This window comes from Haemaphysalis longicornis, unplaced genomic scaffold (genome assembly GCF_048455015.1).
Source record: "Haemaphysalis longicornis isolate Haplotype H1 unplaced genomic scaffold, Haemaphysalis longicornis Haplotype H1 scaffold_9, whole genome shotgun sequence".
Taxonomy (NCBI): Eukaryota; Metazoa; Arthropoda; class Arachnida; order Ixodida; family Ixodidae; genus Haemaphysalis; species Haemaphysalis longicornis.
The window spans coordinates 111,991,284-112,013,232 of NW_027526460.1; the positions used below are offsets into that span (position 1 = coordinate 111,991,284).

At 49.8% G+C, this 21,949-nt stretch overlaps 1 protein-coding gene across 7 annotated transcripts in view; it reads right to left on the reverse strand.

Moving 5' to 3' along the window:
- The window catches only part of LOC144153757 (uncharacterized), a 592,200-nt gene that overhangs the window by 257,926 nt on the left and 312,325 nt on the right, over window positions 1-21,949 (reverse strand). For 6 of the 7 annotated variants that reach the window (XM_077685464.1, XM_077685459.1, XM_077685462.1 and 3 more), the window contains one exon: window positions 10,148-10,378. The exons of the other annotated variant lie outside the window; for it this stretch is intronic. In XM_077685464.1, the coding sequence (XP_077541590.1) occupies window positions 10,148-10,378 (231 nt within the window). The remainder of the gene's footprint in view (window positions 1-10,147; window positions 10,379-21,949) is intronic. 7 annotated transcript variants of the gene reach the window in all.

Genomic DNA, 21,949 nt, shown 5'->3' on the forward strand with positions numbered 1-21,949 from the left:
TTTGGCGGCTCCGCACAAATACAGTTGGCAGTGATGTTATGCGGGGAATTTTCCCCTTTTCGGGAAATTTTAATTTTGGCCAAAAAAGAAAAAAGGGAAGCTTAAATAGACGTAGGGAATTTTAGGAGTCATGGAGTAACAATCATGGAGTAACAATCTGTGTCGTAACAATCTGTAAGCTTACTGCATTATTGCTTCCCTGTGTACCGCGGGCTGTGTTACTGGTCGCGTGTAAACTTTGTGTTCGTACTCTGCACTGTACCACTCCTGCTCTGGCTGCCAAAGGGCGGCTGGCAGTATTGAATAAATAAACAAAATAAAATAAAAAAAGAAAATAATTTCAGTAACCGGACATCGCATCATTTATTACTTTTTCGTTTAACACGTTTTCTTAACCCTTCGTCGAATTTATGTTCAAATATCCGCAGTCGTGTTCCCGCAAGCCACAAGCATCCAAAACCGCATCCCATACAACTCATTAAACAGGAGTGAGCATAGAGGGAAGAACACTACATGAGGGAGAGCTATTAAAGCGTGAAGCGGCGGCGGCTGAAGGTCTAAAGCCTGTTCGCTGGTATTCCTATGCACTTTACAAATCGGGTGCGCCTTAGACCGTGTTCTCACAGTGAACAAGAGATGGCGCCACAGTAACAGCGATGAGCTGAAATTACCTCGATTACCCAGCAATGTCTTGTTTTTTTTGTTTTTTTTTTCATGCGGGCAGTTTTTACTTAGATTCTTAGCGTGAAAAGTAAGCAGGCTGTTTGGTATAGTCAAAGTCTGCCTAGTCAAAGTCAAATGCACAGTCAAAGTCTGCTGAGCGGCAGAGGTAGTGGACTTTAGTTCGCGCTGAAGCTCTCATTCTCTGAACGGCGTCTGCGTCCGGATGGCTACGTAAAGTAGACGTAGGTGGCACTGGCTAACGCAAGAAACCGAACAGAAATCCACGTAGAGATATGTCAGCTGAAGAAATAGAACGCAGGGAACTTTTCAGGGAATTCTTGAGAAACCTGCGGGGAAAATATTGTTACGTGGCGGCAGGACAGACGACATGAACGATGAGACAGTCGAACGATCTATTTACAGATTATTTACATGGCGGCCAAACCAGAGCCTGCGCAGGCAGAGCGCACAGACAGATCTTCTTCGTCGTCGTAGGCTGGGATTACCGAGCCACGCTGCGTTGCTCTCTTCATCGTCTTCTCGTGACAAAATAGTCGTGTAAATACATCGCTTTGTCGCCTCATGGTTCGTGTCATCTGCCGCCACGTTACATTTGGTGGAGTGTGCGGGTTCGTCATCCCCATCCTGGCCCCAGCACCACATCGCATCGACGTGGACGCAGCCGCCAAGGACAATGGAGCCGCGCCGGGCCGCCCCAGCCCAGTCGAGACCAGAACAAGACGATGTCCCCCGCCCCGTGTCCCCAGCCCGAAAGACCAGAGTCAACACCAGCCGAGACGAGCCGACCCAGACACGCCGATGTGTTCCCCCGCCCTTTCGTCTGACGTGGCTCAAGGACCTTGGGTGCTTCGTCACGGCTGACGCCATTGCTGTTGCTGGGCCAGGCATCATCAACGTCGTCATCCTCATGCGTGGCGGCAAGTGATTCGTCACTGCATTTTTCATCTCATCCGCATTTAATCGCCAATTTGCCTCGTCGTCCACCGGGACGGTCTTCATCGACCGGGGAGGTGATGTCACGAGACGGGACAATACCCGCGCCGGCATGGCCCACCACTAATGACGACAAGGAAGAAGATGGGTGCGGGGCGCAGCAAGCCCGGGCTCGGAATGGCTGCCTGTAAATGTCGTGTAAATACATCGCTTTGTCGCCTCATGGTTCGCGTCATCTGCCGCCACGTTACAATATGCTGAAAATTGGGAATTGCTGAACCGAGAAACGGGAATCTTCAGCCCCAGTACAGCTTCAGCCCCAACGGCGGTTCAATGTGTCAGTTGGTCTACAGACCAGCGGACGATGGCAGTTCGTTGATAAGTGAAAACCCATTACCGAATTTTGAAGTGATTTTTTTTTAAATCCACGTTGTGCGTAGGACTAAGGTAAACTTGCACTAAAACGTTCGCAACCCATGTTAGCGCGTGAAAGACCCTTTCGGCATTTTTGCGAAGACGGCTTGAGGAAAGTAATGATGCAGAAACCGCTACGCTGGTTTTCTATGATACACGGGCGCATCGTGCATGAGACTCACCGTGTAACTCTTTTTGATGATGAGAAAACTATTCACCAATCACCTAGGAGTTCTTGCCAATAATTGTGAAACCGTCGGTGTCAATGTTCATATAATTCGCAACTTCTGACGTAAATCGTGGAGTCAGTGCTGCTGTGGTCTTCATGGGCTGTTTCTAGTTTCAAGACCAGCGCTATCTATTAAGGATTTACGACCAAATCACTGACGTCAGTGTGACTATATCGCGCTACTTCGGAACCGGTTCCGACTGAGTTCTCCACAGCCGGGCCGAGAATGTGAAGGAGTGCATACTGCCGCTCCGTGCACGCGCGGCGTGAGTTCAGCTCCTTCTTTTGTCTCAAGGTCAGATTTTCCTGAATGCGTAGAACGATGGAGAGGGCTAACGAATTCTCCCCGCCAAAAGAAATATCGTAACATCACCGCTAACACTGACAACGCCGAAGGCAGCACGCATTGGCAAATACTTTATATCCAAATCCCGTGCCTGAGACCAGGGCGCATGTTTATTTCACAGGGCGAGACGACAGTACAGGCATGCCCCATTCGCAGAACTCCCCCCTTCAGCTCGCTTTTGTAGAATAATAATTAGTCGGCGGAATCCATGCAGCACTTGGACACTGGCTTGCGATACCTTGACTCTTGCGTAAGATGCGGGCATACGTTGCAAAACTGCTTTGTTTGAATCCTGCCCGTGAATGTCGTTACATAAAAAAAGAACCTGCCCCCAATAAACGCTGCAAAGCAAAGGCAGCAAAGGTGCACCGCGTATTTCATTCCAATAAGCACACGTGCGCGCACTGGCTATTGTTAATGAACTCATGCAAATGGAACCACGAGGCCTAGCGCAGTTAAAAGAGTTTCTTTGTCTCGATGCAAATGGCGCGCCGAGTAAGACTTCAGATCCACATCGCAGCAGCGAGGCAGGGTTTTGCATCGCATACGCGCGAACAAAGCGGTATGTATACAGAATTAGAGCGAGCAAGCGCGCCGGAGTCGATGCATCTTCGACGATCGCTTCACCCCAAGTAAAGTCGTCGAGACTCGCTCGCTGCGTTATCGCGCTGCAAATCAGCGGCTCATTTGAGGATCGATGGTCGCGCTCTTGCTTGCGTCCTCCGACTGAAGATTGCGTTTCGTAAACCATTACTTACGAGCGGCGCGAAACGTTCATGTACAACTACTTTTCTTGGTGGGGAAGGGGGGGACAATAGGGCCTTATGCTCGCCGCGCGTGCTTTACGATTACGCGGAGATAAATTACGGCGTGCAGCGATTTATCACCTCGGTTCTGAGAACACACTGAGCACTTTCAGATGCTGCTAAGTGTGTGCGCTACAACGCTCGCGCCGACTTTGTTGGTGTAAGATAATAACTAGCACATGACAACTACGGACCACCAAAGAAGCTTGCATTCTCATTCAAGAAGGAGCATACTGATTTTAGTAAACGTGTTTGCTCCCAAAAGAGTGGGTCACGATATGAAAATTGCGACAGGAGGTGAGATAGAGGAAGCAGTCGGAAAGGCACCTGTCGCACGCATATGGTAAAACATTTATTCGGCGCATTACACGGTAGTTTTGGAGCCGCAGTTTTATTCCAGACGCAACTGCTAGCAAGGAAACCAGCCTTCGAGCGTACGATTGAGATAATACCACGTATTCGTGAAAAAAATAAGCAACTTCAACTCCAAAACACTTAGTCTTGAAGTTGTCGACAAGGCATGCGGTCACGTTTGAAATTTGCAATTCCTTCTCTCTTTTTTTGAGGGATCTTATATGGCTATGGTTCCACATATTTTTTCATCTCCAAGAAAGAAAACTCCCGAAACTCCATGTGCATTGGAAGTGCAGCGGAATAATAGCTCGAGCCGTAGGGGAAAAAAAGAAAAAAAGAAAGTCCATTCTGCGTGTGCTTCACCACGAAACTCGCACGCCGTTCAAAACGTGATTTGGACATTGAGCTTATACGTCTGGTCACATGTACATGGATTTGGAGTGGATTAGTTATCGTTAATAGCCGCCATTTTCAAGATAATTATAATAAAAGTGAGTACGAGTATGTATGGCTGCTGTTTTGGGATGACATCCGTCAACACAAATATTACCTTGGCCTTCAGCTAAATACGGCGTCACCCCTAGGTTGTGTGCTAATAAGCGTCACTGGTTCCAGTAACTCACACGCTGGAATAGCCGACGATTTTTTCTTATGATGCGAGCATTGCTGGGCTTGCTAAAAACAATTTCCTAGATTTGCTCGCGCATGCACCTGCACCTCACGGGTACCGGATCTCATCCTCCTGCTCCTTCATCCTCCTCTACAGCGCAGGGAGAGAACGCCACTGCCCCACAGAACAACAGACGTTAGCAACTTCAGTAACACGAGGAGGTATGCGTGATGTCTACGACCAGCAAGTCTTCAGGATAATCAGCGATCCAGACTCGATTAGGATATCTTACTTGTATTTCACAGCATCAGGTGTCATTTGCACGTTCCGCACAGGATGACTGACCACGGTTGGAAAAATCCGTTAATAAACAGTATACTTACTCATGCAGCCGTAGCGTAGACAATAATAAAAAAATAACCAGAAAACAGAACTACAGTACAGCGAAGTATCCACACTGGCTATACGCCTCGAGCGCGGCCTGTAGGGGCGCCACTGAAATCCCCCTAGCGGCCCGTTTCGAAAGCAGGCGCGGGAGTCTGCGCCCCACTCCCCAGTGCCGCCGCTGCTTTTGCGGCACATTCACGACTGATATTTATCGTTTGTGGGCGTTTGAAATTCATGTTTGTGTGGAGCAGTCACTCTGTTCGCAAATGGGGTGTGTTTACGACAGTGTAAATGTTTCCGACGCGAGTGTGGTATGTTCGGTCTGTATAAGCGCCGGTGTGTGTCACAGGCCAGCGTCGCGGAATCGGCGTATGATGGAGCCGATTGTAGTTCCACTGACTTGAATTTACTAGCCGTGTCTCAGTAACCACCGGTTCCTCAGATGTTCATGCTACGGCTATACACTACGATTTAGATCGGTTTTGTGCGCTTACATAATCAGAGGAGCACTCATACCTGACAGCAAACCAGTTACGTTTGCCAATATTATACCTCAGATATTGATCACCACCATTTACAAGCCTGTCTGTGTTAATTTCGGAAATATTCAACAAAAGTACGATGGACAATGCATAATTATACTCGGGTATCAGCACACGACAGAGTCGTCTTGCCGTGAGGTGCGCGCCCGCAGACCTTCATCTGCTACATATATCATCTGCGAGCAGCACGGAGACGGGCTTACAATATAATCTGCGTCCGCGACTAAATGCTTCTTCTAAATATCGTCACATGGCACAGGGAGCCTGCAGAATTAACCAGAAACTGAAATCAGAGGGCCTTATCACATACCACACTCTTCCAACGACACGTTTCATCGCTTGTTGAACAGCCTACCCTGTATACTTCCAAAAATGCGTCCGCCGTACGCTCAGCTCTTCGTTGAAGTAGAAAAACAAAAGGAAAGTGAACGCGAGATTTATGTGTGGGATTACTAAAACGTTCATTGCTTGATTCCGCTCCGCATTTGTACACGGCGTCCCCCCCCCACCAATTTCTCGCGAAATAGCAGTGCATTTCGCGTATAGTTGGTCTAGTGAACCCTACCTGGCTTAAGTTTAGACGAACGTCTGTAGCATGCCAGAAGCTGCGCTGTTTTTTTTTTCATTTCCGTTACAGCTATTATGTTTCTAAATTCTGCATTGGCAGAGCATTTATTTTTCTGTGGTTTCATTTCCGTGGTTCTTGCTATATGGCGTGTGTGGGCACATATTTAACGACGCACAGGCTTGGAATATACTTTACATTTTCGCATGGTTTATATTCTTATAAAAGGCATAGGTTATTGTCCGGGATTGGGTAATCACATTCCCGAAACATATTTTTCTGCGGCGTATATATGCGAAACGATGCCGCATTCGTTGTCCACGCTGCAAAATGGAGCCAACCTCTCATTGTGCCAGTATCAGGTCTAAACGAGGCGTCAGTAGAATTCATTTGTGCCTGATGTTTTGGAGGTCACATGGTGATATGTTGCTGCCATCGCCGACGCCCGAAAGAGCGTCGACGAAGCGCGCAGAACCACGTCCCCGGGTAGCTCTTGCAGGCGATCGCGTACTCTACGAAGATGCAGCTGCTTTTTAAGTGACCTAAACGTACTCTTTGCCTATAGTCGTCACCATAACAAGTTTTTTTAGGGCGCGGAAAGGCGAAAAGAAGCGAAATAGAACCAAAACACTGCACGAGCCCCTATCGGTCGCGCAGCGCAAATCCCGTCAACGCCGCGGAGAAGCGGCGACAGGCGGCGCAGCGATCGCGAAGCTCGAGGCGTATGATGGGCAGAGGATAAGCATAAAAATTAAAGCCGTTCCACTCAATGTGAAACCTGTCGGAAGTGGGGAGCATTGATTCTCCATAATGGGCTGTAGCGCCGTTATGCGGTGACTGCACCACCAAATGCAATTAAAATTTCCCGCCTTCGCAGTGCTCGCGCGTCCCCTGCCTGAAACTGAGCCAGCGGGAGTTATGTTTTTTTTTTTTTGTGTGCTTGCTTTTCCTCCCGCACGTGCCGGCGTTGCACTGCCACTTCTTTTCGCTTGCTACCGTAAAAAACAACCCAGCCAGCGTACCTAACTAAATGAACGCGGGCACCGCCGGTTAATTGCGTATATTTCCCCTCAAATGTACCTGCAGTTTTCTTTGCGCTAAACAACGGGGAGATGTATGACAAGCGGCAGCGGTTCACGAGTTTCGAACGCTTATGACTATATAAACCGCTTGGCTTTCGAAGCCTCTGGGTTACGCCGAGACGACAGCCGCTACGACGGAACGCCGTGTGGCTTTACTTGGGTCCAGCGAACGAGCTACGACGACAAGGCGAGCCCCTAAAGTGCTCTGCACTTAATAACTAAAAAAACAGGAACACAGTCCAGCGAAGTATGAACACTGGCTAGGATGGGTAGAGGCTAAGCATAGGACGGCTGTCGCAGAAATTTGCAGCTTCCTAGTGCGATCGTTCCTTTCGTAAACAAGCGCCTATAGTTTGCCTGCCTAACTCTCACCTCACTATCTGGCTAAGTTGGTCGTTGTGCCGTATCTACGCCCCTTTTCAGGGGTGCTCAAAGAACACCGATCGCGGAGATCGATAGACGCACCCCAAATGCCGACCCACCAACGTCATCGGTGGCCTTGGCAGTCCCCTACCACTTAAAGGATACCTTGAGTTGACCGCCACCACCCCTTATACACCACACTGGTCTAGGCAAAGGAATTAGCGTCGACGCGTTCGCTTTTGTAGGCAGCTTACAGCCGTTGTTTCCCACAGGCATCGTCTTGTCCTCGTCCATGATGTCGCCCCAAGGCCTGAGTAGACCTCGGAGGTGATGCCTCTGCGCTCACTCGGGAAGCTCCTTTGTTTCCCCGACCGGGAAAGAAGGGACATCGCGGCGCCCGGCGACGCAAGGCAATAAACGCGCGAGGAAGATCGACCGATTTCATTGTCGGCAACGGGTGGCACCGATTACGGGGAAATCTCGTAGAAAGAAGGCCTTGGGAGAGGCAAGGACATATAAAGCAGGGAATTTGTGGCGCTGATGGGCTACCGGGAGAGCGTGAAGGGAAAGCACAACCACAATACGTGCTCCTTATGATCAGGGGTCAAAGCGTGGCTTGGCCAGCTGACGGCGACCTCCAGATTCTAAGTTTAATAAGCAACAACTAAGCAGCCATAATAACGTCGCCTCCCCTACTTGGCTGCAGTTAGAACAAACATACTCAGCGAATGTTTTTTGCACGCTCAATGAAGCTAGGCAATACTTTTTTTTAAAAAAACCTCAAGCGAGGTCATTCCGCGCTGAATGCAGCCCAGTGACCGGTTCGCTAAGAATGGCACTCACGCAAGGTCATCGGGGGGTCGCATTTGTATGACGTCCTTTTAGCGCCGGTTCACGTAACTAGCCAAAGTTTTCACCTTACTTCGCGCTTTTTTTTTTGCCTTCTCGGCACAAGTGATCAGACTGAACTTGAAACGTGTGCTCCTGGAACCGGATCAGTCGTGCTTTAAAAACCGGCACCGCGGGCTCAAAATCGTCGAAAAGGAATCATGTGATCCGGACTATCGTTTAATGATAGTCAAGCGAAACAATCCACACCTTAATATTCGTACCAATAATAGAATTTTAATAGGGCGCTATTTGCTATTCACAGGAGCTATGCGCATCCTTGTGGTATCCACTGACCTTCGTGCACGGCTGGCCTACACTGTCTATGCACCCTGTGCTATTATTACTCTGTGCGGGAGCATAACGTAATATAATAACCAAGTTTAACTATGGAAAAGAATCAAATTAGGCCAACTTAGTAGAACAACCTTAAAATTCCACAAATCGCGAATCGAAGCAAGGACGTAGACGCGGGCGAACGGGAAGGCGCTCGGCAACATAGAAATTTCGGCGAGTTGGTGATGGATGTTGAACCACAGCGCAAGCAATCAAGACAAGGATAAAATGCAGAGGGACGAACAAGGCGATCGGTCCGACTTCCCGCCTTCTCGTCTCAATACGGTCCTTCTAATATTTCAATATGTTCAAGCATAAATTAAGGGAAAGCAGTGTAAATCAAAACTAACAAAGGAAGTACAAATGGTCGCGAAAAGAGGCAGGTATTTAGGCTATCATACATGCTGGAGGTTACTCATCTTAACCGCGATGATTGGCTTAAATCTACTCTGCCTGCTTCCATAGCCATCGCGGAGAACCAAGCGAGGTTTACAGAAACTTTCTGCACGGTTCCAGCGGGTAGTCGATAGGCTGCGCAACGAGTGCTCCCAGGGTATGATAACCCGGACAAAATGCAACGTGCCTCAAAGTTCGAGCAGGTGAGCCTGCAATAAGTAGCAGGCGTTTCGCTTTATTGCCCGATGTGATCACGTGACGTCAGCAAGCTCCACCTTCCACTGGCAACCACGCGGCTAGGCGGCGATACGAGCGACAGAGAAGCGGCCTATTTTCACAGCTTTTGTCCGCGGCGACCTGAGCGATTGATCGCCATAGTTGCTACCGTTGCCCCTGTAGGCCCACAGCGCAGGAACGGCAAAGGCTGACGTCACACGATTCCCAAGAGTAACACCCTGCGAAAGTTCCCCGACATTAAACACCGGCAGGGAGGCCCAACAAGAAGCGAAAGTTGGCGTACGCGCGTCAAGTTCAGTTGTCTGCAGCGTTCGAGTCCTTTGCTAAACGACTGCAATGCGGTTGTCTGTACAGATGACCAATGTAGTACATCGTGAAAAACGACGCAGTTCTGTTTTACAAAGGGCCCTTGCAGCGTGAGGACATGGAATGCAAAGAAGAAAACTTGTGGGAAAATTTGTGCGAACTCGCAGTACTGAGCGGCACGCACGCGCTTTCTTCAAGCCTTGATTCAAAGCCATTTTCGCACACTTGCACACAGACACTACTGCGAAGAGAGAGAAATTGAGCCGAACATAAAATGAGGCTGATGGCGCACGAGCGGAAGGCGCCCTCTGCTCTTGAGGGGAAAAAGAGCTGCAAAGATCCATTATGGCGAAATAGCAACTGCCTCGAAGTCTCGTTGTAATCGAGAAGCAACAAAAAAAGTCAGCACCACAGCGGTATTCGCTCGCTGGCGTCGTTGCAGACTGCGACACAGTCGCCAGCGCTGATCCTCTAGCTAATCCAGCTAATCCATCGGTGGCACGAAAGTGCCGAGACGCAGGCGAGCTGTCACCCCCGCCATCTCTCGAGCGGCGTCGGAACTGATTCGAGCGATGACGTCACCAAACAGGTGACCACGCGAGCGATTGCACACTTGGTAACGACCCCAAAACGGAATGAACGCCCAGGGGAGGAAATCTATCTACTCACATCTGCTTGTGACAGACGACGCAGAGCCAGTGGTCACCGGATCCCTCGGGCGCTCCGGGATCCTGAAGGCGGCAGTCTCGGCACACCTTCTTGCGGCACGACGGGCACGGGGCGCCCCGGTTCAGGATTCGCCCCAGCGCGGACAGACAACGGGCGCAACTGCGGGCGGGGTCCAGCCCGGGGCGCAGGGCGCCGCGCTTTCGGAGGCGCTGCAGCTCGGCTTTCAGGTGCCTGCGAAGAGAGGAGACGCGGAGGAAATGTATGTGAGGAAACGGCCAAACCCCTGTAAAGTCGGCTTTACTACTACAAACACGTGCGCTACTTTGAAGACATTATTTCAGGGGCCGTACAATCAGCCTAATACCAATGTAGGAAGACTTTGGGACCTCATCTCACCGTACGTATTCCTATAAAGTGCTACTATACCAAACCCCTTTAAAGTCCGCTACCGTACGCCACACAAATGCTTTCTTTACAATATATTTTCTACCGACAATATTAGACGTCTCATATGAAAATATGAAGACCTAGGGCTTACTATTACATACCTCCCTAAGACCCCATGTGTCCCTATCCAGCGCTATACAGCGATACCCTTAAGAGTAGACTTAACATACACTATTGCATTGGCGGGAATACATTATATGGGGCATGTAAGGAGTCTGATATCAAGATATGAACTCTCTACCGCTTTTTGTCAACAGCCTTGTCGAATGCGGCTAAATTGTGACACATCAAGCGTTGCAGACGGACACAAAGGTTTCCTTGTGCAGTCCACATAGAAATGCTTACGTGCTTAAAATATTGAAGCCCTTCATAACACGCATCGCGTTCCACGAGCTTCTATCAGCCGAACAACAACAATAACGACGACGACGATGATGATAACAATAATAATAATATAAAACACGAAATATCTGCGCACTGCAGGAAGTATTACGCAAATTATTAGATAAAATTTGGCGGAAATTTATGGAGTGTGCGCCCTGTGCTCCCAAAAGCTTGTTTTCCTTCGCCGGTTATTGTAGTAATGAATGGCCATCAGAGAACCTGTAGTTCTTTACTTCAGCACGTTCCGTGTGTGTAGCTCATGCGCGCACCGTAAAGCTATAAAAACAGGGCATATAGTGGAGCAGTATTGCAAAAGTTTCTGTTTTTTAGGGGCGAAGCCCTTTAGGGGCTGGAGCTGTTGGGGTCTCCTGTCGTCGTCGTCGTGTCATCGTAATTGTCGTTCGTCTCTGTAGTCACGGTACTAAAACACCGGGAAACTCGTTTACGCGTCGCGCTAGAACGTAACGCGTACTAAAAAAACAAAAAGAAAACACCAGAACACTCGTTTACGCTTCGCTATAGAGAGCTCGTGCTTCAAAGACGCGAGACTTTTACACGGTTTCATTTCCGTTGGCAAAAACGCCAAGGCGCCAAGAATACACTTAAATACACTGCATGCTTCGCCCCTCACCAGGTTTACGTTAGTAGAGATGGCCCGGGATTTTTTTTCTGTCTTCTACACTATTACCCATTACGCCGTTGTAGTGCACCCTTCTAACTTCGAACGAACGCAATCCTGCTCCGACCCAATCGGCGCCCAACGCTGGTCTCGAATGAAGGAGCCCACCAGCGAAAGGAAGAGAGGAACGAGGACTAGAAATGAGAAATCGAATGGCTCCAATACGTCCGAAAGGGCGTCTGAAATGAAAGCTCCGCAGTAGGCAACGCCTCCCCCATCTCCTCCTCCTCCTCCTCCTCCTCCTCCTCCTCCTCCCCCTCCCCCCCCCCCTCTCTCTCTCTCTCTCTCTCTCTCTCTCTCTCTCTCTCTCTCTCTCTCTCTCTCTCTCTCTCTCTCTCTCTCTCTCCAGTTAGGTTTTTCGTTTGATTCTACAATATTCCCAGTTGACATTCCCCCCCCCTCCCCCTTTTTTTTTTAAACCGAACGTCCACTGGGAACATAGTTCTGCTCACTTTCAGAGCGCAGTCTAGCGATGATCAGTCACGGGAGCGGCGCTTGTCAAGAGGTGTACGGGCACCACCAAAAACGGCGGACGTATGCAACGGAGAAGGAAAAAAAAAGTTATAACGACAGGAAGAGACTAAAACAAAAGCGTAGTCGAGTCAAGGTACGGCCTTCGGAGGAATAAGAAAACTTGGCAAATGCGAGACGCATGATTGCTTGAACGTATGAATGCGACGGAGAGGATCGTCCCGATGAATTCCTTCGGATAGGAATCCACCCTTTCATTACTCGGCAGCGGTATCGAGTAACGCAAAAAATTTGTGTGCGCCTGTTCGGACCCGCTTGTCTTCCGTTATGCATGTTAGATCAACCCAGGTCGGAGTTCTCTGATGCCCAACCGTTTTTTTTTTTCCGGTTTGGCTTTTCACGGTGGTGTACGCAGTCCGGAAAGTCACTGGGACATATCGTTTTTCATAGCCACGCAGCAGCTATTTCTTATCTCCTGTCTACATAGCGGCGGCTGATGACACTAAGCAGGTCCACTGCCTTCCTACACATGGGCGTGATAGTCAGTGGACGTTAAACAAAATTGGCTCAGGTTGGCTCTAGTGGTGTAAGGCTGGAGAAACAGCAGAGTTGCGGCCCCTCTCTCTCCCTTCGTCGGAGACCAGGCTGTTGCTCCTTACATGGATTACCGAACTTTCCGCTGAAAATTTTCCTTGACTGGCAGGGCGGGATCGTTTTGCCCGCAGGCTTTCACATCTCTCGCAAAGTGGACTGCGTTAGCACGCGCTTGAACCCGCGGCAAACGGCTTCGCGAACTCGGCGTCTGTGCTCCCCACTTTCCATCAAACTTCTTCTCCTAGCATTTCCCCTCTCCACTACGCCGATGATGATAGTTTTTTTTTTGCAAACGCTTCACGGCGGAACTGAAAGCTGAAACAGCTCCACTGTTAAAAATTACCATTTCTCCCTAAAGAAGGCTGATAAAACCGCGCAAGCTAAAGGTGCGTCCAACCGACCGTCAAACTTTCAAAGGCCCAAATCGCAAACGAAGAGCGAACCCATGCGACGATGTTTCGCGCACTAAGTAAGCGCATCTACGAACGATATAAATGTGTACCGATACGTAGTTTACGAGATAAACGTATACTATTGTACTCCATCTTCTTGATCGATGCATGTATTGTGTTATCGAGAACCGTTCCTTTATCACGATTTTGAACTACCGCAATTACCCGATTCTAACGCGCCCCTGATTCTAACGCGCACCCCATTTTCCTGGAGAAAAAAAAAAAAAAAAAAAAAAAAACTTGCACCTCCGATTGTAACGCGCACGGAACTTTGTGAGCAAGAAAAACGAATGCGAGAGAAACGGGCGATTTATTTCCCGAAGAAATCTCACTCATCTCACTCCTAGTCGCTCTCCGCTGACCACAACATCTCGTACTTGGTGCCGTCAAGCGCGTTCACGATGCCACACTTCTGAACGAACGTTCAACCATGGTTGATGGGATCGTGGCCCACGCCTCGCACGCCCATCCCGCGGGCTTCTCCAGAGGGGCACGCTTCAGCCGACCGCTCGTTTTGAACGCGTGAGAGCCGCTGCGGCCATTGCTGTTATCAAGCGCGCAAGTGGAACGATTTGACGATTTGTGTGAAAGCCGATAAAAAAGCCTAGGCACCTATGCTTCCTGCGTCCGAAAAGTCATTGCTAAAAGCTTTGGCGCCATCTTGAGATGGCGATGGTGATGAGTGGGACGAAATTTCCGCTGTTTCGGCAGTTTCCATTTCGTATCCGATTCTAACGCGCATGCGATTTTTCGACCTATTTTTCCGGAAAAAAAGTGCGCGTTAGAATCGGGTAAGTACGGTAACAGCTTTGACACAATGAAAGCCCGGTTTTATGGATGCACCGTGTGTCAAGAGATCTTTTTGCGCTTTACTCGTCAACCATTCAAGAACAACTTGCCCAAAAGTACGCATTAATCAGCCAAGAGATCTTAACACAGCTTTACGGTCGACCAACCGGTCTACCGGGAAATGCATTAGTTTTTTGACAGAACGCCATCGGCCCTACTAAGAAAGCTTTCGCTTTAAAAATGTAGTGCGGGTCTGTATCTCAGATCTGTGACGTAATGTCCCGAACATTGGTTCAGGCGCCTCGTTCGTGAAAGGTATACGTATCGTGATTGCCTCTTAGGACGACTTCGACTGCACGTATTGCCCCTGCCTTCTCCAGAAGGAAGGCACTACGTTAAAATGGCACGTTTTCTTGTATGTACGAGCTTTCCCTGTTCCTTTCAGTTTCCCATCGGCTGCGGAACGCATTAGTTCAGCCAACACTGCTGGTCCAATGCCATGCACAAACGTCACTATTAGCTGTAGAAGGAAATGACGTCATTAGATGCTATCGCTGTGCTGATTGTAGGGTTTTACGCGCCGACGCAACGCAGGCGATGAGGCGCGCCGTAGTGGAGCGCTCCGAATTAATTTTTACCGCCTGGGGATCTTTAACGTGCGCCGAAATCTCGTACACACGGGCGTTTTCGCTTTTCGCCTTCATCAGAAAAGCGGCCGCCGCGGCCGGGAACCGAACCCGCGACCTCGTGCTCAGCAACAGAACGCCTTAGCCACTGAGGCCATCACTGTGCTGCCTCACGCTGAAATGCACAGGCAGGTTGTCACAAAATGCACACGGAACTTCCTCTTTGCCTAGCCTCTAATTTAATCGAGGAAAAACAAAGAAGCCAGTAAAGCAACGGAACTTCAATAAAGAACGTTACCTGTCCCCAGATGCCGTTTATTTTACACTGGCTCTAAAGCGCTTTCCACTGAGGGGAATTTCTAGGCTTCTTTTTGTTTAAGAAGCACCTGAACGGTCGATGAAGAATCCTGACCTAATTAGGAGTAGCAGTAATGAAGTGTGCTCGCTAAACAGGCCTGAAAAGCCTGTTTGGATATCGTGTAAGGAGCACCGCTGTGCTCCTTTCCGGTGGCGTCTCACCACGAGCAAAACAAAATGAGGGATATCAAACAACTTCGTCCGCTTTGTTCTTTCCAAACACACGGGGAGAGCCTTCCACGGTAAAAAAAAAAAAAAAAAAGCTCGCGAGAATAAAACCAAACAGCAAAAATGCGTTGAAGGAATACAAAGGCGCAGGGAGAGCCGAAATGGAACCAGATGACATAAATAAAATAAACGGAGGATTCATTAGTGGATGTTTACATCAACGCGTGAGCAACTGATCTTTCTCCGTCTCTCCCGAACTTAAAGGTGTTGTGCCACCAAATTTGTTGCTTGTGCATTCTTTGTTGCAAACGTTTTATAATTCGTTAGAAAGCATGATACATGCTCTCACACGCACATATTCTGAGTGAAAAATTTATTATCGCACGATTCATGTGAACAGGATTCGGTTTCGGTTTCTGGGCGCCGATTCAAGCAGTGACGTCAAAGTGTTACGAGGAGGCTCTGCCACGGCGGCGCTGCGGTCCGTTGCGACTTTACTGCGGCGTCTGCTCCCCCACATACGTGCTTCACCACGGAAGTAAACACGCCGACTCGTCACGTCAAGCCGCGACAGCTCCGACGCGGATTCTTTGTCTGCATCCTCGGATGCAGACAAATGAAAACCATGAATTTGCAAACCATAAAAATGCTAAAAAACGCTCAAAAAAAAAAAAAAAGCTACCCCCGCCGCGAATCGAACCGGCAACGTTGACCGGATGGGCGGAACGCGCGAGACCACTGAGCCAGCGAACAAACGATCACAGCCGGTGTACTAGATGGAGGCCCATCCTTGGAGTCGTACGTCGGTGTTTACTAGCTAGTTTACAGAATTCCTGGCTCGTAAACTCACATTTTTTAAATAGCGCTTGCGCAGCAAGGTTCCGCGAAGCCCCCGCGACAGCTTATCGCCATCAACTCAGCTCTTCTGCGAAAGCGCTCGCAAAAATAAGTGTGCCCGGCTGCGACTGCGATTTTGCACTGAAGGGATAGTGCTTGCCGTACTTTGGTTTTACGTTTTACGTTAAAAACCTTTGCCGATACTGATCTCTTATTACCCAAATTACCCTACGTAACTGTTCTTCTGCACGAAACTGACCTTATATTTTCTACAGGCGAGCCGATCGCACACGCATTCCGGGGTAGCGGCGTCGCCGAAGAGCACGGCCGAAGCGTCGAACGCCAAAATACGGATCGCATTAGCGCTAGTGTTGAGTTGTATGGGCTTCATGGAACTTACTGAGTTTATTACCCTCCAGAAACTAACAAAATAGAGCCGCGTTCATTGCGGCACGAATGTTGTCGGGGCGCAGTTTTCGCTTCTCGGTCGATTGACGACGCGTCGTGCGACCAGTCAGGCGACCGGTTTTGTTGGCGTCTTCGGTCGGCGAGTCAGTCACACTACGGCGACTTTCCATCGGCCGACGTGTTTGTGTCGCCGTCGGCGTGGTGTGACAACGCGGTCTGGCAATTCGGCAGTTGGCCGATGTTTTAACGACTCGTCGCCGTCGCCGTCGTATCGGTATAGTGTGTCGATACGACCAAGCGACCAAGCGACCAAACAAACTGTGGTAACTGGAGTTCACGTTCACGTCGCTCGAGTCGCTAGCGTTGTATGACGTCACAAACTTTTCTGCGCTGGCAATTCATTGACGTCATGGTTAGTGGCGCTAGCGATGGGTCCCGATTTCCAGAAGAGCATTTAGGCAATTTTTAGAAGCGAATTAAAATATATATTAAGCGCTTGCTGTACCTAGCACTTCGTGTTGAGGGTCGTTGCATGCAGAGGAAGCCTACAGCAGGCTTTTTACAGACTTAAAATTTGGTGGCACAACACCTTTAAGGCCCGGCCCAACGCGCCGCCTTGTTCCGGCTTTAGAGGTCCGCAACGCGGAGTTTCTCGCACGCCTCACGCACACCGCGGCAGCTGTGCTTTGCGTTTTAACTGCATCAGTGGTCACGCTTACTCGCTTTAGCATCCCCATTGGCTGCCAGCCGCTCCTTTTGTTGTCCTCCAGTATAAGTAGTCCAATTATTCCGATTCTATCCATCTTTGCCGCCTACTCGGCTGTGCACTCGCTGCACACTCCATTTTAGAACGCGTACAAGCGATAAAGGGACGTGTCGGGAAGCCGGACGACGGGCACGCAGGACAGAGGGAGGCGGCGAGCCGGCATCGCTTCGACTTGACGTCTTCATGGCAACAAGGTCGGCAGCGGTGCGAACGCAGAGCTAGCGCAGCCGATGGTGCCGCCGGCTCGGGGATCGGCGTGACGTCGCCCCTCTCTGCCGGCGCTCTGTCGTTCTCTGCTTTTCTATCAATTTCTCTCTCGCGCCGGATCGACGGCGAAAACTTTTTTCGACATGCACCATTTCTTTCTCAAGAAAGCGGTTCAGCTGCCCGAAGAAGAAAAAAAAAAAGTGAGAGTTCAGAAGAGTTATGAAAAACGTGCGAGCCAAAAAACAAATATTAAATCCGCCAATAGATGACAGAATTACCTAAGAATGAGGAAACCTGTGGGGATCCTGGCACCAGCGGCCATTGCGCAGTTACTCCGTTTGTACAGTCGCACGGAGATTTACACCCTCTTTCACCTTGAGGTCCGCTGGCGCCTGTGCCACTGCATTAGGCCGAGCCAAAGCTTTCAAATTTCTGACGAGGTGAAGGCGCCAGCGGCCGTTGCGCGATAAAACACTGTCAGCTCGATGGCCGCTCTGCCCTGGTTCGTATTTAACCCCACCTCATTGGCTATTCTGAACAGCACCCGAACTCCCTCTCGCCAGGACGTGGGACACGCGCCTATTTTATCAATTGCATTGCTGCAAATGATAAACAGATGAGCGGTTGATCACCGTGTGCCTGTCATTGTCAGCATACACCAACGTCAATTAGCGCCATCTATGCGCAATGCACTGAGCTACACTATAAAATGAGCGATATATGTCGGCTAGTAGGAGATGTCTCGGCCGCATAGCTTCTAATTTGCCTGAACGCTAATTCGCTGAGCCCGCTTTGAAAATCTTTAAGAAAAAAAAAATAGCTGTTATGTTCGGGCTCCTCATTTAATTAAGGAAAGCCGCCGGTGGCTCATGTTCGGCGTCGCGTACGCTGGTTGCGGCTATTCAGTGTCCCTTTCATGTAGCCGCGCGGACGCCAAGTTCGGAGCCGCGGAGAGCTGTTGTGCCCGTCCTTTTGTGTGTCAAAGGATGGGGGCGATTAGCCTGAGTGCCTCTGTCGCGTCGAGGGTGGCAGGGTCATTCGGCATAACAAGCTGACGGGCGGCCAGACGATCGTATCTCTTAGTGTTGAAAGCGCGCGCGGTGTAAGTTTGGAAAATCTTCGACTCCGGCGGCGGGCGCTCTTCGTCGACGGGTCGTTCGCCTCGACGATGGTCGCCTCGGCTGGCAGCGTCTCTCCCCGTGGTCTGTTCAGGTGGCCGGCGGCGCCCCTTTAGTCTGGGAGGGAATTAGCAACCCTCATTGTCACGCCGCGCGTGCAGACGCCCCACGTCGTGGGAGGCGTCGCGCGGAGGGAGGTCAGTCGCGCGGGGACCGCTCCGGGCCCTGGGCTTGGCTGTTGTTTGTGCGGATGCCGCCCGACTAACGTAATGGATGGTTCACTTAAGGCCGCAGATGTCCTGTATTTTCTGGCCGGGTGCAACAGCGTGCGTAGGAAACGCACTTTCAGTGCATAAGAGAGAGGGTTGGGTCACGTGACCGCAGGTGGGGACATGAGTGTAATTGGCTGGTTCCTGTGGCCAATGAATGGTTTCTATTAATTGTTTGAAAGGTTTTTTTCTCTCTTTCTTGTACGCCCCCTTCTTGGAGGCGGGGTTTTTCGTATCAAAACCGGAGTGTTGAGTTTTGTCGAGGGTCGGTCGAGAGGGGATCTAGTTTAGTATAGATCTCGGCCGAACAGGCTGCTGCTGTCAGAGTGACAATGTAACCGTCACTCTGACCTGATGTAAAGCTGGAGTTTTGTAAATAATGTAAATAAACCTAATATCCCGCAAGGAAGGCAGTCCTCATCCCTCACCCGCTCCAAGCATCGGTCGTCGGTCATCGGAGCGAGTCGAGATGGTCCTCTCGGCTCGCGCATCAAAAGAACATCACTATTTCGCCTCCATCAGTTCGCCAAGAAGATGGAGAGGCGAAATGTAACTATAGCCCCACCCTCCGTTTTCAGACTTTTACGATTGTACAGGTCACTCGCGTTCACAGTATCACTGAACTACTCTAGTTTACAAGCAGGTCGGGTATTACCGATGAACAGAAGCGGGTCTTCACGTTTAGTGCAGCGCTCGCTTTCCCGATGGTCTGTTTACAGCACTATAGCGAGTGCGGCGTCCCAAGGGTCTCTACCCACTCCCAAAAGTCAGCGCTGCCATTGGCGACGTTGTCGTGACGGGGAGGTTGGCACACGTCAGGCGTCGCACCGCAGTGTATATAATGTACGAGTGAAAAAATAATGCGCTCTCCAATTAATCGAAAGTTTGCGCAAAATCCGGCAGCATTAGAACTTTCACGCAGATATGGAACAAGAACAAGATCCAAGTCAGAGAGCGAAAGTGGCTGGCTCTGCAAACACTTGCTTCATTATCAGGCACATAGGTAAGCGGGGTGGTTCTGGACGACAGAATGATAAATAAATAAATAAATAAATAAATAAATAAATAAATAAATAAATAAATAAATAAATAAATAAATAAATAAATAAATAAATAAATAAATAAATAAATAAATAAATAAATAAATGAAACTTTATTGACACAAGGATGGCGACTCGGCCTATGTGGGGGCGGGTGGGGAGGGTGGTGTCAATTCGGGCAAACTTTACATTCTCAGATGAACGCCAGTAGCGAGAGCGAACTCCCACAAGGAGGCAAACACCTGCTTGGCTGTCGCTGCGAAATAAATAAATAAATAAATAAATAAATAAATAAATAAATAAATAAATAAATAAATAAATAAGCATCAGACTTTCAGTATTTGTTGATTTATTTGAACATCGATTGATGTAATCATTTATACCGATATGCATCGATACATACTGGTGGATCGATATATCGAACGACTGATTGAACTACTACAGTCTAGTCCACTTATAACAATATCCAAGTGCCAAGAAAATTTCATCGTTATAACCGATAATCGTTATAAGCGGGTCGAGAAAAAAAAAAGCCACAAGAGAGATCAAAACATTTTATTAGCATGCAAGTGAGGTAGTGCAACTACTCGTTTGCAGAAAAGCCATAGTCAGTCAGCTTTGACTGCTTCACGCGAAGCTGACGCACATCTTTTTCGAGAGCATCTAATTGCTCCACATAGCTGAGCGGGATGTCCTTCGCGAAAATGAAGTCTCGTAGGGACTGTATCATTCGTTGGGCCTCGTGCGATGACGGTACCTGGGTAGGCTGCTCAGCCGCGTCGTCGTCGTCGTCGCTCTCACCGCTGTCCGCTGCAGCACGCACACTCGCAACGATCGCCTTGTCACTGAGGCACTCGGACGTTTCCACACCATCGTCGGCATGGAGAAAATCGTCGAGACGCGACGCGTCTTCATGAAGCGCCGACCATAACTGTGGCACCCCTTCATCGTCGGGTGCTTCCGTGGCCTCCCCTGGGATCGCTTCCTCCTCGCCTGCTTCCTCCTCGTGACTTCGCCGAACGAAGCCAGCCTGCCGAAAGCAGTTTCGCACCGTGGAGGCGCGAACTCCACACTACGCTCCGAAGATAAACTGCGTGGCCATGAGCAGTGTTATCTTCAGGTCAGGTTCCTGGCTTCCCCGTGCGGCGTTGTCCACGTTCAGCAAAAGCCTCACGTTCAGCAAAAGCCTCGGCAGCTCGCATTTTCGGCGCGCGCGGTAAGCGGATTCAATTGTTATATCCGATATCGCGGCTTGGGAGCATCGTAATAAGCGGGTTATTTTACCATAGAACGCATGCAAAATTGGACGGTGCAATCGTTGTCCATCGTTATATCCGATATATTGTTATAAGCGGTATCGTTATAAGTGGATTCGACTGTAATGGCTACTCCCGAAGTCCGCACGGAGAACCTGTCGCGTGCAATATTCCTGCCCATTAGTATCACGTCTTGCAGGAAGCAAGCGCGGCACCGACCACGCCGACGCTCCAGCGTACGTCCGTTTCCGCGAGGAGTCCGTTCAATCAAGAGGTCGCGCCTTCCGGTGCCCGGCAATTGGGCGCGAAAACATCCAGGTCGGTCGGCAGAGTGCGCGGGCACCCCCAGGCCTCCCCACTTGCGAGCACGGCCCGAGCGGACGGGGAGAAAGGATGCCGGCTATCGATCAGAAAACCGTGAGCGACATCGCCGCAGCTCGCCGCGTCGCCAGACGACAGCGCTGACAGCATGGACCCGGCCCGCGAGCGCGCGTTCGACGCCTCGCGCACGCCCTTCGGCGCCCAATAAACCTGGTGGCCTCATTAGCGACAAAGAGGCTCCAACTTCAGACTGAAAGAACTTCACCCACGATCCGGCGCCATGGAGAGAAAGAGAGCCTCAGCAGAGAACACGGAGTTAGGCCTGGCGTGGCGAGCATGGGCAGAGTTGCGGTGGGAAGTGCCAGGTGGAGTACAATGAGGAGATACACCGAAACGCTTTCCCCTCATTAACGGATCTCAATCCTACAAACTTAGATATCATTCAGAGATCCACATTGCAAACGTGCTATTACGAGAGCTACAGCCAGTTAAGAGCTTTAGATGAAGGGAGATGCTTGCATGATGACTTGCGAACTAAACCTGATAGGTTAAACCGTCAAATGTGTTAGCTGCCGTCCCACTAGGCGGTGCTGTCACCGTCGCACATAAGGCT